The sequence below is a fragment of the Staurois parvus genome, unplaced genomic scaffold (genome assembly GCF_062004578.1).
Source record: "Staurois parvus isolate SC_StPar_1 unplaced genomic scaffold, SC_StPar_1.0 ptg000022l, whole genome shotgun sequence".
Taxonomy (NCBI): Eukaryota; Metazoa; Chordata; class Amphibia; order Anura; family Ranidae; genus Staurois; species Staurois parvus.
Genome location: NW_028317818.1, coordinates 875830 through 893347, shown reverse-complemented (window position 1 = coordinate 893347; position 17518 = coordinate 875830). Strand labels below are relative to the sequence as shown.

At 39.5% G+C, this 17518-nt stretch overlaps 1 protein-coding gene across 1 annotated transcript in view; it reads left to right on the top strand.

Annotated features, from left to right (window-relative positions):
* Window positions 1–16196, top strand: part of LOC149472136 (acyl-coenzyme A amino acid N-acyltransferase 2-like) — a 35332-nt gene extending 19136 nt beyond the window's left edge. Inside the window, exons 2-4 of the mRNA XM_089691506.1 lie at window positions 604–1097; window positions 6338–6540; window positions 14655–16196. Of these exons, the coding sequence (XP_089547632.1) occupies window positions 635–1097; window positions 6338–6540; window positions 14655–15233 (1245 nt within the window). The 5' untranslated portion in view covers window positions 604–634 and the 3' untranslated portion in view covers window positions 15234–16196. The remainder of the gene's footprint in view (window positions 1–603; window positions 1098–6337; window positions 6541–14654) is intronic.
* The last annotated feature ends 1322 nt before the right edge of the window (window positions 16197–17518 follow it).

The window sequence follows — 17518 nt, the reverse complement described above, 5'->3', positions numbered from 1 at the left end:
TCCCTGGCGCTGGCATCTTCAGTGTGGGCACCGGCTGTGGCAGCTTGCAGCTTCACAGCCGGGTGCCCACTGCACATGCACGAGTAGCACTGCGCTTTGTGAATGGTCCCGTAGTCTTCTGGGACCTGTCATGTGTCCCAGAAGACTATGGGGAGGGAGGGGAGGACAACTTCCGCTTCCGATCGCCTTAGGCGATCGCAGTGGAAGTGGGAGCGGGTACCTGTCAATTTTGGGTACCTGTTCCTCCAAGGTGCCAATCCTTAACGGGGAGCAGGGGACATTGCATTAGAAGCGTAACTTCCCCTTTTGGGTGGAGCTCCACTTAAAGTTTATGAATGGGCTCTGGCATTCTTCACTTGTGGATGGATCTATCCTTTCCAAAGTAACAATAAGCACCATACAAGAACCATTTCCTGAATAGCTGTTTAATAAAAAAAAGTCAATTTCCTCTGCGCTTGTTTGTTTACACTATATTTTTTGTAATCAATACATTTGTATTTTTTATTATATATCTTATATATTTTATACTGATCTTCATTTGAAAGTTTATTACTTGTTTACTACATCTTCATCTGACATGTACTAAATTGTTTTCCTTTCAAGGCATTTTTTCACTTCGCACAATATTCCAAATATGGTGAATCTTATAGTTACCCCAGAAACGGGTCTGGCTGATGAGCATGTGCATATTAAGGCATCAGGACTGCAACCCAATCAACTGGCAACCATTCGTTTAACACTTCATGATGAAAAGGGAAATGTCTTCCAGTCACGAGCTTTTTACAGAGCTGATGTAAAAGGGCAAATTAACCTGGATAGCAATGCAGCTCTTGGTGGAAACTACCAGGGAGTACATCCCATGGGACTGTTATGGTCATTGAAACCTCTTAAACCATTTCAACGACCTGTTAAAAGAGATGTGAAAGCTGGCCCATTCCTGTACACGGTGGATCTTTTTGAGTTTTTATCAGTAGGGTTAGGTGCTGAGCCACAGCCCACTTGCAGTGCTACATTTAATAGGTGGCACATAGCTGATGATGTACAAGGGACCCAGATTCATGAGGGTAGACTTCGAGGTACCATTTTTTCCCCTGCAGGTAAGTTTACATTTTTGGAGTAGTAAAGTAAATTTGCATACAGTAATATTCTTGTGAAATAGTCACGTCAATTCTTTTTTGATTTAAAATTCTAAGTGATAGAAAAGAAAAAAAATCTGTTTGGATAATTTTAAACTATATGTATTTTTTAAATTAATACATCCCATAAATGTGCAAATGTGACAAAAGACATTGTTTAGCACATCTCCTAAAACATGAAAAGCGACTCAACTTTTTATAACTTCTTGTGTGGTAATGGGACAAGAAGGATAACGGGAAAAATCTGTCTTTCTTTTTAATATATAATGTAGTGCTACCCCCATAGGGGCCGCTCGATGATGCTTGTGCCCAGTGGTTGCCCTGGCCTTGCAAGCCTCCTGACACCAGAGATATTTCAATAGTAGAGAATAATAATGAAAGAGACACAGTTCTTTAGTAACACCTCTATATTAGACTTGTTTAACAGAGTAGACCAAAGGTATAATGGGTTTAGGGTGCACAGCACCAGTTAACGCATAAAAGCAGAACACTGGTACAATAGAAATAGGCAATTAGCAGCGTTTAAAAGAGGATACAGTCATAAGAAGTGAGCTCCAACTATTTAAACGCAACACTGCAGGAAGAGGAGGAAGAGAAGACTTGATGACTTACCAGCTCCTTCTGGGCCACCGGTGCTACAAGGGGTATGCAGAGAATTATGTAAGTGTATACTCCGGCATTAATATATATGTAGGTACCCTAGCTTGAGTAACAATGGTCTTGTTGGAATGGAAGAAAAGAAGAGGTTCCTTTAACCAGAGATTGCAGCTTTAGTCCTATGATGTTAAAAGTTTCTGATATGGTGGAATCTGCTGTTTTCTGCTAGCAATGGTGGTGCCCATAAACATTAGTGAATATTGGTAATTCAATGAAGTTAAACAGATTGTGGTACTGCCAAAAGCAAAGGTCTCTTGGTGACTGAGGCGTAAAGGAATTCTTGAACAGGCTTTTGGTTCACCAGCTCTCTGGTATATGTAGTTCAGTCAGCACTCAGGAATACAGTATGCATTAACTATAGGACTACAGTGTCCCAAGATCATCTGCTGTAGGAGAATTGGATCCACTCTGCTAACAGGAAGTGATGTAGCTATCCCAGTTCTGGGCATTAGAGGGAAAAAGGCTTAATTATAATCCCATATGTAAGTGTCCCTGAATTGCATAGTGACATAGCCCATATTGGGCTACATTAAAATGCCCTTGTGTTATGCAGAAAGAACTGACTTAACCCAGAACCTAAAACGTAAATGACAGCAGCTTTACTGAAAAGTACACACAATAAAAAAATTGGGATACCTATGAGTTGAAACCAAACTACAATAGATATCAAACTGTGTTTTTATTGCTCCCTATAATAAAAATAGAAACAAAACTTCTACACATTAAAAAGAATAGTAAGTTCCACCATCATATAATTCTTGTAATATGTATTGGTGAGAAATCCAGATACACAATAAGAGTACCCCATCCAAATTATTGAGAATTTAAATCCATACCTCGCATCCAAATCATTTTCTTATTCTCTGCACATGTAGTTGTTCATCCCTGGAATAGCATCCACTTTTTTCAAATATTCATATGCAGCTTATGAGTAATATTTTATAGAGAAAGGAAACTAATTAATATATTAATCAAAATCCGTAGTATTTAAAGTAGTTCACCAACCATCTCTACCTCTATGGTACACACCACATCTAGTAGAATGTTACTGATACCACATATATGTTGAACTTTTGATCCATTCATAATATCATACACATGCCTTTTTCCACTCCCCTGTATCCAAATACATCCCATCCCAGAGTTTGTGGCTATATGGTGGAATCAAGATGGTATAGTTACCCCATGGTAGGCTTGGAAATACCCCAAAAATTGCTAATGCCCCTGGCCTCAGTGTACTGCATTCCTCCATGTCTACCTGGTTTATTGGACATGAAGCGGTCCTCAGTGGTGCCCCCTGTACAGGGAACATCCCTAACCCAGACCTGCCTCAGAAGAAAGAGGAGGGTGGTTTGTGGCTATATGGCTGGAAACAAGATGAAACTGTTACTCGATGGTAGACTGGGAAAATCCCAAATGTGACCCCCCCCCCCCCATCTTTAGGCTTGATCAGAATTGTTTTCATTTTACTGATCCAGATTTTAATCTTCACTTGGTCCTTGAGACAATAGCATTATATGGCAGATGTTTGAGTACAAGTGGCTGGTCAATGGTTATCCATCCAAATGGCAGCCGCTAGATGCGATGCATGCCATTTTTTGCCCATAAATAGAGCTGAATAGACGTCTGGTGCTGTAAGCCTGCACCCTATGCTTTGCATGAAACACGTCAGGGTAAGGGGCTACAGCATCCTGATGTCCTGCCGCCTTTGGCGGCCATCTTTACACACATGGTCAATTTTTGGTTTATTCTTTCCTTGTATGTTTTCCACCTTTGTTGGAATAAATTACCCTATTTAATGCAGTATCACGCTATGTGGCATTATTCTTGGGCTTTCTGCGAGTCTCACCATTCGCAAAAGCCAGTTTAGAAGTGTCCTGAGACCGTGATACCATTGGAGGGGCCTTTAAAGACACAGGTGCGGGAACCTGACCATACCTGGAAGTGATTGTCCTGGCTGACCTGATGAGACGATTATGATCTCAAATGCATTTTGATAGCGCACTTCTGGTGAGTGCGCAATTCACTTATCTCTTATCTTTTCATCACACCATCGATTATAAGGAACTGCATTCCTTGAATTAAGATCCGATAGAACTTGCTAGTCTACATTTTGAATTTATTCTTATTGGCTTATCTTTTAACCACTTACCTATGGTAACATACCATCGTCTGCACCTAACTTTGTGCTTATATTACAATATTGTTTGACTCATCATCCTATACACATTTATATTACAGCGCTGCACTATTTTCTGTATATAATGGTTATCCATCTGTCTGCACCGAGGGGATGTACCTGAATACAGAAGAGCAGAGAAAAACATTCATATGATTTTATGAATGGTTCAAAGATTTAACATTTACACTATATTGCCAAAAGTATTCAGACACCCCTCCAAATCATTGGATTTAGGTATTCCAATCACCTCCATGGCCAAAGGTGTATACAATCAAGCACCTAGGCATGCAGACTGCTTCTACAAACATTTGTGAAAGAATGGGTCGCTCTCAGGAGCCCAGTGAATTTAAGCGTGGTACCGTAATAGGTTGCCACCTGTGCAATAAGTCCATCCGTGAAATTTTCTTGTTACTATATATTCCACGGACAACTGTTAGTGGTATTATAATAAATTGACAGCAACAGCAACTCAGCCACAAAGTGGTAGGCCACGTAAAATGACAGAACGGGGTCAGAGCATGCTGAATGGCACAGTGCGCAGAAGTTACCAACTGTCTGCAGAGGGCGTCAGCATGCCAAGGCATTTTGGACAATTACATGCTCCCAACTTTGTGGGAACAGTTTGGGTTGGCCCCTTCCTGTTTTGAATTCTTGAAATAGCATATGTTGTTTCAGGAAACACATGTATGAACAATTACATGTGCAGATAATAAAAATATGATTAGGAAAAGAGAGAGATATTCTCAGTAGTTTAGATAGGGTATTGAAATTGTATTACAGGATATCTCCCCAATACATGTTACTACAAATTAGATGGTTAAACCTATTCTTTTTTTAAGGTTTATAAAGTTTTGTTTCTAATTTTATGTTAGTGATAATAAATAAACACATACTTTTAATCTATCCAACATCGATTTTATTTTTGATTTACAATCCTAATTGTCCATATTTTTTTCTTGTGTATACATTTCTACAATCCCCTATGTAGCAGCACTCATACTGGGAAAAGGAAGGGCAGGACTGGGATCAGATGTGCTGTGTGCAAATGTTTTGGAATGTGTTAGAAAATGAACATGCTGATATGAGAATAAAGCAGAGGTACAACTTATTCAGTAGGCTGGTGCTCTTTTTACTAGCCAGGCAGCAGGCCTGAGGTACAGAGAGAGCATCACTGTATTCCTTAACTGTAAGTGGGGTCATCCCCATTGCTGTGCTGTGTGAGGGAGTGAAGAAATACTAGTCTCTTGGCAGGTAAGATTATGTCTTTCATTTCATATGTTTTTAGTTGTTTGCATGGAGATCATGCGGGACTGCCTGGATAGGTGAGGCAACATATAGAAGAACTAATCCGTCCATTTCTCACCTTCAGAAGCTGAATGCCTGCTAGTCCCCTGTTCCCTCCTGCAGGCATTTAATGGCTGCAGGAGAGAATGGACAGAATGTTTCCTCTATATTTCGCCCAGCCCCCCTCCTATCCATCTACCTTCTGCTGCCCCCGGGCCCCTGTTCTCTTTCCTGGTCCCCCTGTGCTCTCTCACACCCCCCAAATATGTAACTTAACAGTCCCTTCCTTGTCTGATTGGACAGTCAGTGATCAGTACCGATCATTAACTTTGTCCATTCATAGCTGAGGCATAGTAAACTGGGTTTACTATACTTCAGTTTATGAATGAACAGGAAGCTCTGTACAGAGCTATTCCTGTCCATTCATTCTGTGCTGCTGAGGCTGCAGAGATAGAGACTGAGGGCTGTGTCCTCAATCTCCTTTCCCTGTCTCAAAGATGAGATGTCAGAGGTCTGTTTAGACCCTTGATATCTCACCAAAGCCCCCCATAGCTCCTAAAAAAATAGTAAAAAATAGAATTGTATAAAAAATAGATAGAATTAAATGGTAAAAAATAATTAAAAAAATAAAATAAAAATAAAAAACTACTGACGCCAGTGGCAGAACTACCAGGGTCACAAAGGTAGCACTTGCAACTAGGCCCTGGCATTCCACCTCCGGGGTCCAAGGGAAGGCCCCCAGGTTCTGGGCTGCTTAGTCTAAAATGCCGGGCCTATTTTTTTTGTCCTAGTCCGTGTCTGACTATATCCAAACCAAACATCTGCCAGGGTTGTCAGACTGTATATGATTCATATTAGCTGGTCGAGTGGGCAAATTGAGTATTATATTGCAGTGTAAAGGATATCCATAGGGATCCATGAAGACAGGGTAAAATGTATGGATGATGTCAACTGTGTTTATGTTGGTTGGGTTTTTGTGCACTGAAGGTGTTATTTACAGGCATGAAAGCCCAACTTTATAGTTGTAGATTACATTTACAGATCTGATTACTTATATTAGTTGGTTTTATTTAAACAGGAAAGGGGGCATATCCTGGTATTATCGACATGTTTGGTGGAGGAGGTGGCCTTGCAGAATACAGAGCCAGCCTTCTTGCCAGTCGTGGATTTGTGGTTTTTGCGCTGGCATATTTTGGTTATGACGATCTTCCACGCTCATTCCAAAAACTAGAATTGGAATATTTTGAAGAAGCTACAGATCTGCTCCTCAAACATCCTAAGGTATTGTGACATTTCTTGTCAGTAGCAGTAAGTATTCAGGTAAAGAAGTGTGCCTTTATCTGCTCAATTAAAAAAAGGAATTGAACCTAGATTGAGTCTTTTCTTAGTCTTAATAAAGTATAACTAAAGCTAACATTTTTTGTTTGTTTTGGATAAAGTAGGGAAGGGTTTAAAGTTCTGTAAGTTTTTTTTTTTTTTTTTGTGTCTTATTGAAGAGAATTCCTGTCCCAGAATCATAACAAGATGTGAGATGAAATCTCTCCAAATTGAGGGAAATTACCCACCTAATACCTAGCCTTTTCTGACACTTTTTGTTACATTTAAAAATCATAATTTTTGCTACAAAATTACTTAGAACCCACATTATATATATATATATATATATATATACTTTCAGTGGCCACTTTAATAGGTACACCTGTTCAATTGCTTGGTAACACAAATTGCTAATCAGCCAATCACATGGCAGCAACTCAATGCATTTAGGCATCTAGACGTGGTGAAGACAACTTACTGAAGTTCAAACTGAGGATCAGAATGGGGAAGAAAGGGTATTTAAGTGACTTTGAACGTGCCATGGTTGTTGGTGCCTGACAGGCTGGTCTGAGTATTTAAAAAACTGCTGATCTACTGAGATGTTCACGCACAACCATCTCTAGGGTTTACAGAGAATGGTCTGAAAAAGAGAAAATATCCAGTGAGTGGCAGTTGTGTGGACGAAAATGACTTGTTGATGTTAGAGATCAGAGGAGAATGGGCAGAGTAGTTTGAGATGATAGAAAGGCAATAGTAACTCATGTCAATATGGACCAAAATCCATAGGTACTTGCAAGGACCAATACATGCGTTCGCCTTTGCACATGGACGGGGCACTTTACATGTTTATTTATTTTTAACACTGTTTCTTTAAAAAAAAAAAATTTGATCACTTTTGTTGCTATCACAAGGAATGTAAACATCACTTGCAACAGCAATAGGCAGTGACAGGTACTCTTTATGGAGAGATCTATTATGGTCTATTAGACACCAGACCTATCCTCTGCTCTAAAAACATCTGATTACACCAACATTGATTTTATCAAATGCTTTTGAGATTTAAAAATGATCTTCCAGTCCTCCATGGGCTCTATGGTAAATCATTGGGAATTGCCTGCTTCAATTCTGAGAACTCAGGTGGGACAGAGGTTCTGAAGAGGCACCAGCGGGCAGTGGGGGGTGGGGGGAGGGTGTGTATCATCTCTCCAGCCTCCTGTAAAAGAAATCCAGTAGTTAATTAGATACTCAGATGGCTTTTACAAAAAAAAAGGTACTGATGCTGGCATCATCCCAGTATATGACCTGAACTGAAGTACCACGTACTTCTGTATGTGAAAAAGACCTATGCGCTAAATGCATACAAATATTACAAAAAAACAACATAAGTGAAATATATCCAAATTAAACACTGCTGCCACCATAAAATGAAATAAATCATATAAAAAATAAATGAACCCTAGGTGATGCAGTGGCGCTGTGAACAAAAATCAATATTAACCCCTTGACACTGACGTAACACAAATATGAGTCCTCACAGAACTGGGCTTTTTTCCGTGGGGCCGCATATTTGCGTACCTGTCTTGTGCTGGGAGTGCGCCGTGGTGTCACTGAGAGCTCCAGGTCCCGTTCTGACGATCAGGACCCAGGACTCTCGATTCCGGGTCACATGAACGCTGTGATAGCCTCTGATTGGCTATCACAGTAATCAGTCACTGTACAGCCCGGCCCCCTTGTTTTTTTTCTCTCTCTATGAATGGAGGAGACAGATACATTGTATCTCTCTATCCCCTGGCATAGAGAAAAAAAGGTTTGTAAAAAAAAAAAAAAAGAAGGTAATTAAATATATATATATATATATATATATATATATATATATATATGTATATAAAAACATAGATCAAGGTTTGATCTAGTTCAGTGCCAGGGTTAGTGTTTGGGTCAAGGTCAGGGTCAAAGATGAACAGCTCAGAGTCAAATGTCAGGATTTAAAAAAAAAGACAAAAACTAAATGTGCACTATTGTTTTTTGGGCTGTACTACGGGTACAAACAACAAATAACATAAACATATATGGTATCACTGCGATTGTCAAGAGCTGAAGAATTTATTTTGGGTTGTTCTTTGGTGGTAGGTTATGGTAGTAACAAGAAACACACAGCTAAATAACAAAAAAATTTTTGGTCCAGTTTTCCTTTACATAGTTACATAGTTAGTCTGGCTGAAAAAAGACAAAGTCCATCCAGCTCAACCATAGAAAAAAAAAAAATAGAAAAAAAAAAGTTATAACCCTATACCCACAGTTGATCCAGAAGGCAAAAAAACCCCCCCAGCAAAGCATGATCCAATTTGCTCCTGCTCGGAAAGAAATTCCTTCCTGATCCCCCGAGAGGCAATCGGATATTCCCTGGATCAACTTTACCTATAAATGTTAGTGTCTAGTTATAGTCTGTGTATCTAAGAAAGACTCCAGGCCTTTTTGAAGCAATCTACTGAGCTGGCCAGAACCAACTCTTGAGGGAGTCTATTTCACATTTTCACAGCTCTTACTGTGAAGAAACCATTCGGTATTTGGAGATTACATTTCTTTTCCTCCAGACGTAAAGTGTGCCCCCTTGTCTTCTGTGATGACCTCAGGGTGAATAACTCTACACCGAGTTCACTATATGAACCACTGATATATTTATACATGTTGATCATATCTCCCCTTAATCTCCTCTTCTCAAGAGAGAATAAATTCAGTTCCTCTAATCTTTCCTCATAGCTGAGCTCCTCCATGCCTCTTATCAGTTTGGTTGCCCTTCTCTGTACTTTCTCCAGTTCCCCAATGTTATTTTTGTGAATTGGTGCCCAAAACTGAACTGCATATTCCAGATGAGGTCTTACTAATGATTTGTACAGGGGTAATATGATATCTCTCTCTGGAGTCTATACCTCTTTTAATACAAGAGAGGATTTTGCTCGCTTTAGAAGCCACAGCTTGGCATTGCATGCCATTATTAAGCTTGTGATCTACCAGAACTCCCAGATCCTTCTCCACCATTGATTCCCCCAGTTGTACTCCCCCTAGTATGTATGATGCATGCATATTTTTAGTCCCCAAGTGCATAACCTTACATTTATCAACATTAAATCTCAATTTCTAAAATGTTAGTGCAGCACTAAAAAATGCATGCCATATGTTACTTGCTATTATTACCTTAAATAAAATACTACACTATAAGCACCTTTCTGGCTAATGTGGCTAAGCTAATTCCCCCCAGGACCACCAGGCCCCCACCCTGACAGATGGACGGATAACCTCGTAGCTGTCAGCATACCACTGCACCCCCAGATGTGTGATGTATTATAATCAATGCGCATTATAATTTATGGTCTGGTGAGTATACATCCGTACCAAGGGTGGATTTCCTTTTACAAGCTTTTGCACAGTTACTCTTCACGGATAACTTCACGTGCCAATCATAGGCATTTCTTCAGCTGATATATTTGCACAAGAGATGTTTTAAATTCATGAATGCTCTGATGAACTTATTTTATTGCATTTTATGTCATCTTGAACTAGTTATATAAATAATGCACTTTCAGTACTTTACTCACAAATGCGTTTAAGTCACATGCGTTTATGGAATTTATGACATGCATTTTTTAGCGCTGCACTAATATTTTAGAAATTGTGATTCTGGAACTGTTACCTATACCCTGAGTGCTAGCTGCTTTTAATTAATTTGAATATATATAATTTTAATATCATATACTGCATTTAGCGCTCGCTCTATTATCTTTTGTACAACAATAAATCTCATTTGCCTAATAGTTGCCCAATTAAACAGTGCATTGAGGTCGGCTTGTAAATTGAAGACATCCTGTAAGGACGTTATTCCACTGCACAGCTTGGTGTCGTCTGCAAAGACTGAAATGGGATTTTTAATCTCAGACACTATATCATTTATAAATATATTAAAAAGTAAGGGTCCCAACACTGAACCTTGGGGTACACCACTGACAACCCTAGACCATTCAGAGTATGAATCATTAACCACTACTCTCTGAATACGATCTTTTAGCCAGTTTTCTATCCATTTACCACGAAATGAAAGCCAAATTTATCCTGAAAAAAACAAGGTATAATTCACCTGGATGTACAAAGTAGTTGTGATGATATGTACGGTTTTACTAACACATGTCAGCGTTGCAAAATTGTTCTTAGGCATTTAGATTTGTTTTACCCTTAGGCGTGAAGGGGTTAAAGTGACTGTAACGGAACCGGACCCCGACTGCACTAGGGTATTTCCATTAGACTCCTGCTTCCCTGTCCAAACAGATCCACAGGCACCACTTGAAGTAAAAACAGGAAATAGACTGCTTTATTTTAACACACACACAAGATATAAACATTCAAGGGAACAACCCACCTCCCTGCATGTGGACACAGCACAGGACAAACCAAATCTAGCAACCAGAGACACATCAACAGACACCCCCCCCCCCTCACCAAGCCAATACACAAACACATACATCCCATAATAGTTTGCTCCCAAGCAAGACACATAATAGAACAATGGGATGCACCACATGGCAGTAAACAATGAACAACCCCCACACCCCACCTATACATGTCTACACAATATCAGGACATTTCACCCTGCACCCCTAACAACAGGCACAGGGTGACTTACACATAAGAGGGATATTGGGAGCTGAGACAGGGGTCTCCACATCTCTAAAGTGAGCTGTGTTCCATGGGCCACCCACCCAAAGTGACTCCCGTCACAGTGACTAATCATAAAATTTATAAAAAACTAATAAAATAAAAGTCCATGAATTCATTCCAACATGTGGTGATTTTGGTTTTGGGAAGATTATCACTTTGGAATGAATTCATGGACTTTTATCAGTTTTTTATTAATTTTATGATTTGTCACTTTAAGATTGATTGATTAAGATTGATTCAGTGCCACTGAATCACCTAGGGTTCATTTATTGTTTGCCATGTACTTCTGTTGGTCTTCAAGTAGTTACAGTAGACAGTTGTTACCAGAACAGGCGTCCCTATTGGAAGATTTCCTTTCACCTTCTCCTCCAGTGATGACTGTAAAATTTTGGATTTCCCATCACTTGTCTTTAAAGACAAGAAATAATGTGACAGAGGTTTTAATACTTTCTCAGTCTGTTCAAAACAAAAATATTTAGAATTGTGCAAAATATTAATGATTCACCATTTCCTTGTATGCTGTTTATTTTCTATAAAACTCTTAGATATTGGAATAAAAGTGCTGACTGCTTATCTGGACTTAAAGCAGTATTAAACCCAAAACCAAACATTTTATATATTGTAGCTTACCAATCATTAAATGTGGTAGCTGTATTAGTTTTCTTTTTCCCTCTGTTCTCACCTGGTGGTCTAGCAAGTAACACACCTCCACTCTGGATGAAGGAGCATAGAGAACACCTTTGGACAACAGCATTGTTAATCTGGGGGAAGGGATTATTAGATGTACTATCATATTTAGATACACTAACAAATTGAAGCCAAACTCCAGCTAATAGCTAGCAGTTACAACAAACACTTTTTTCCTTTTGGGATTAGTAAAAGATGATCATTATAAGCACCCTGTCAGTGTTACATTGTTTGTCCCAACCCTGTAACTGCTACATCTGCATGACAGCTTTTTCTGTTGAAAAACAACAGATTTACAGGCCAGATCATCAGCCAATAAAAAGACTAATGCAGCAGTCACCTTTAAGAATTGGTAAGCTGCAATATACTGCATATTTGCTTTTGGGTTTAATACCACTGTAAAGGAGTAGGTCCAAAACTCTTTTGGCCCTACTTCTTCTGTGGGTCACAGGAGTGTATTTATTTCTGCACTCCTGTGACCCAGATTCAGCCAACAGGAGGATGGACAGCACAGTGGCTAAGTGATTAGCCCTGCTGTCTAGCAGCACTAGGGCCATTGGTTCAAATTCCAACCACGGCACTACCCGCCTGGAGTTTGTATGTTCTCCCTGCACCTGCATTGGTTTTCTCTAAGAACTCTGGTTTCCTCCTACACTCCAAAGATAAGGTGGTAGGTTAATTGGCTCCTGTCTAAATTGGCCCTAGTATGTATATGAATGTGAGTTAGAGACCTTAGATTGTAAGCTCCTTGAGGACAGGGACTGATGTAAATGTACAATATACACTATATTGCCAAAAGTATTGGGACATCCCTCCAAATCATTGGATTCAGGTGTTCCAATCACCTCCATGACCACAGGTGTATAAAATCAAGAAACAAGGCATACAGACTGCTTCTACAAACATTTGTGAAAGAATGGGTCGCTCTCAGGAGCTCAGTGAATTCAAGCGTGGTACAGTGGTAGATTGCCACCTGTGCAATAAGTCCATCCGTGAAATTTCCTTGCTACTAAATATTCCACGGTCAACTGGTAGCGGTATTATAACAAAATGGAAGCAACTGGGAGCAACAGCAACTCAGCCACGAAGTGGTAGGCCACGTAAAATGACAGAGCAGGGTCAGCGCATGCTAAAGTGCACAGTGAGCAGAAGTCTCCAACTGTCTGCAGAGTCAATAGCTAAAGACCTCCAAATTTCCTGTGGTCTTCAGATTAGCACAACAACAGTGCACAGAGAACTTCATGGAATGGGTTGGCCGAGCAGCTGCATCCAAGCCTTACATCGCCAAGTGCACTGCAAAGCATCGGATGCAGTGGTGTAAAGCACGCCGCCACTGGACTCTTGAGCAGTGGAGACATGTTCTCTGGAGTGACAAATCACGCTTCTCTGTCTGGCAATCAGATGGATATGCCTGGGTTTGGCAGTTGCCAGGAGAATGGTACTTGCCTGACTGCATTGTGCCAAGTGTAAAGTTTGGTGGAGGGGAGATTATGGTGTGGGGTTGTTTTTCAGGGGTTGGGCTTGGCCTCTTAGTTCCAGTGAAGGGAACACTTAAGGCGTCAGCATACCAAGATATTTTGGACAATTTCATGCTCCCACCTTTGTAGGAACAGTTTGGGGATGGCCCCTTCCTGTTCCAACATGACTGCGCACCAGTGCAGAAAGCAAGCTCCATAAAGACATGAGTGAGTTTGAGGTGGAGAAACTTGACTGGCCTGCACACACCTGACCTCAACCCAACAGAATACCTTTGGGATAAATTAGAGAGGAGACTGCGAGCCAGGCCTCCTCATCTGACATCAGTGCCTGACCTCACAAATGCGCTTCAGGAAGACCGGTCAAACATTCCCATAGACACACTCCTAAAACCTTGTGGACAACCTTCCCAGAGGAGTTGAAGCTGTAATAGCTGCAAAGGGTGGGCCAACTCAACATTAAACCCTACGGACTAAGACTGGGATGCCATTAAAGTTCATGTGCGTGTAAAGGCAGGCGTTCCAATACATTTGGCAATATAGTGTATACTTAAAGTTATGTGTAAATTGACGGCGCTTTATAAGTACCTGTAATAAATAAATAGCATCCACTGTTTATTGATGTCACTCAGCCTGTCCAGACTTTAATGTCAGGATCCACCTAGATGCCTGACCAGTAACTGGCTCAGTCTCTCAGTGCAGTGTTGAGAGCCTCAGCCAGCTGCTCTTTCCCCCTGCACAGCCCAATGTTCCAGTGAGTGCTTGAGGGGCAGAGCAGAGAGCCAGTGACTGACAATCACAGCTCTCTGCTTACTGAAGACCAAGAACTGAGTGTTCAGCAGTCTTTGGTCAATCAGTTCTTGGTGTTGGAGGAGGATATTTAATATCCAATACCTCTCTTTTAAAAATACAAAACTAAAGCAACCTGCACATTTGTGTACAAAATAAACTCTTGGGACTTGGTCATGCAGGGTTTATGCTCTTATAGTACTGCAGATAGTGAACATATTGTGCTATGTGGCACTTACATTGCCCTGACTGTTATCTTACATAAATCAAAAATACATTTACAATATGATGGTATGAATGATGCTATTATATACTGAAAGGTATTTTTTGTCTTCAATGCCACATATAAAACTATAATTTGTTCTCCATATTTTCTACTCCATTGAAACAGACTTTTTAAACATTTTTACTTTTCAGGTTGCTGGACCTAAACTCGGAGTTCTGGGTGTCTCAAAGGGTGCAGAGATTGCCCTTTTGCTGGCTTCATATTTACCACAAATTGGAGCTACGGTCAGCATTAATGGCACCTCTAATGTATATGGTAGCACAATTTACCATAAAGGTAAGGTGCTCATTAAAGGAACACCCTACAAATCAGAGAAGACAATGATCACTAAAGAAGGATTTATGAGCACTGTTGGATTATATGAGCCACACGCTAGTTCACTCATTCCAGTAGAAAGAGCCTCTGGACACATACTTTTCTTAGCTGGCGCCGCTGATCAGTATTACAACAGTCAACAGTTTGCACAATTCTCAATCTATAAATTGATGAGAAATGAGAAAACTAAAAGCAGGATGATAACTTATCCAGCAGCTGGCCATTTGATTGAACCCCCAGGATTTCCTTTTTCCTATGCCTCACATCTTCGTGGACAAAACCTGCCTCTGTTGTATGGTGGAGAGATGATCCCTCACTGCCAAGCAGAGGAAGCGATTTGGAAAGAAATTCATGTTTTCTTTCGGCAGCACTTGCTGCTGTCTAGCAATCTGTGACATATTGAGTCTCAGAATATGGGCATTTGTTAGCTTTCAGGTTGGAAGAATGACAGAATCAAAAAGCGTTTGTCAGGCATTTACCATGCTGAGTTGCTTTCTTGAAGCTAGCTCCAACAACACACTGTCACTCTAGTTTCCAATCACATGATCAGCTGTTGTGCTGAGAGAGAAAACTATCAAGTTAACTAATGCATATTAATGCTGTTAAATTTGCCAGGGCATCTAGATTTTAATGACTTCCACCAAAAAAGGGTTAGCGGAAACCTGCAATGACAGAAATGGCAGGGCTGCTATTGCTGACCTACTTCTGAAAATGCTGATTGGCTGGTAAGTAACCTGGAAGAAGTATGAAACAAGTAAAGTCATGACTCCCGAACAGCAAACTAATCCTAGATCAGTTACTCAGAAGACTTACTAGATCATGATCAGAGAATCTTTAATTTCAGCAGTCCAGCAGTGGCAGCTGTCATATTTATCAAATCAAATTCTTCCTTTAAACAAGCTTTTACCAATCTTCAGCTAGCTTGAAAAATTGCTGAGGAAGGTAAGTCTGAAGAAAGCTCGTTTAAAGCTACAGTCAGTGCTTCCATTAAGATATGTATTTAGCTTCCAAAAAATAGAGGCCTTATTGCTGTAAGGCAGCTGTCCAAAGTGTGTTAAATGCTTTCTGAAAATTGTTTTGTTTAAAAAAACCTGATGTTAATGATAAGTTTATTGTCATGACTAATTAAAGGAGAATTGTAAGTGATTTTTTTAAACAATTAATTGCAGATAATGTACCTAGTAACCTATTGTTATGCAAAATGAAAAGTGTATAAAATAACATTATGGAAATGCATTAAGAAACAAAATAAAGTGTAATAAACTGTGACTAAAACGTGCATTGATGCATAAAGAGAATACAGTCATATAAAGCTGAACTCCTGGCAGAAATAAACATATTATGTATTGTATATAAAACTCCTGTATAGTTTCATGATTTTATTCACCCTAGTATCAGAATTCATATAACATACTGCCATTTTCACAGTATATGAAAATAAAAACACATCTATGCAGATGTAAACATTTCCTAGATGTTCAGAGACACTAAAATATAAAACATTATAAGGTTTTAATTTGGCCATTATGGGGTTATCCCACCATGTTTGCTATAAAAGGAGGATACCGTTTCTGCTCAAACCATCTTGTGAAAGAAGTCGGTAAAGATGAAACATGCTGGGATGTGGATGGGTGAGTGAATTTACTGACTCACTGTACATACAGTGGTCATGTAAATTATGTCATATGTGATATGCTGAGTTTCTAGAATTTGTCTGGTGATCATCATTTTTTTGTGTACATAGTGTAACATACACATTAAAACATTTAAACATTAAAGTGGAAAGAAGACACAGGAGTGGACTTTGTGTTTACAAAATTACTTCAATGTTTCTTGGGACTGAATGCACTGGACTCTTATTCTTTGTTCAAAAACATTTTTTTCACTTTGAACACAGTGGACTTTATCATATGTACAGTGTACACATTTTATTTTACTTTGAATTTTTTCACTATCTGAAGCATGGAGAAGGGGGTATATATATTATTATAAAAACGGTATAAGCTTCCTTTGCTAAAAAAAAGAAAACTACAAAGTCTCTAACCACTTGAACACGCAATATCCCCCTGGATATTATACAATGAAATGAAAAAGTGCAATGCTAAAACATAAAACCTCCAAATAGGTGTGAATCATACACCAAAAAATAAATGCATACTATACAAGTGTGGTGTGAAAACCATATTGCTGTGAAAAATATATGTCCATGACTTTGAACAAACTTGATAATAGTTCTTCTTTCACTATAGTGCATCACCCCCTATAATACACTCAGGAAAAGCCATGTAGTGATAATCTCCATGGAGTTCTAACAAAAATTGTCTTTTAATATTCTTTTTTCTTCTTTCATACTTGTGTGCACCTCTTTTTCAGTGCTTTTCATACCACCCCGTGTGCAAAAATAGTCATTGGTTTTTTGGACCCCTTTTTAAGTGGGTCTAAAAGCACTCTCTTCAACTCCTTTTCTTCCTCAATCAGATTGTATGTCTGCCACTTGTTGCAGCAAAAATACACATAGATCACACTCTTCCACCTCCTATTTTCTAGCAAATTACCACCATAAATAGACAGGGAAGGACATTCCTGATGACAGTGTTTGACTGACAAAATGCATTGGACAAGGTTTGGCTTCCACTACGTCACTTCCACTACATCATTTATGATGTTTGGAACACAAGTC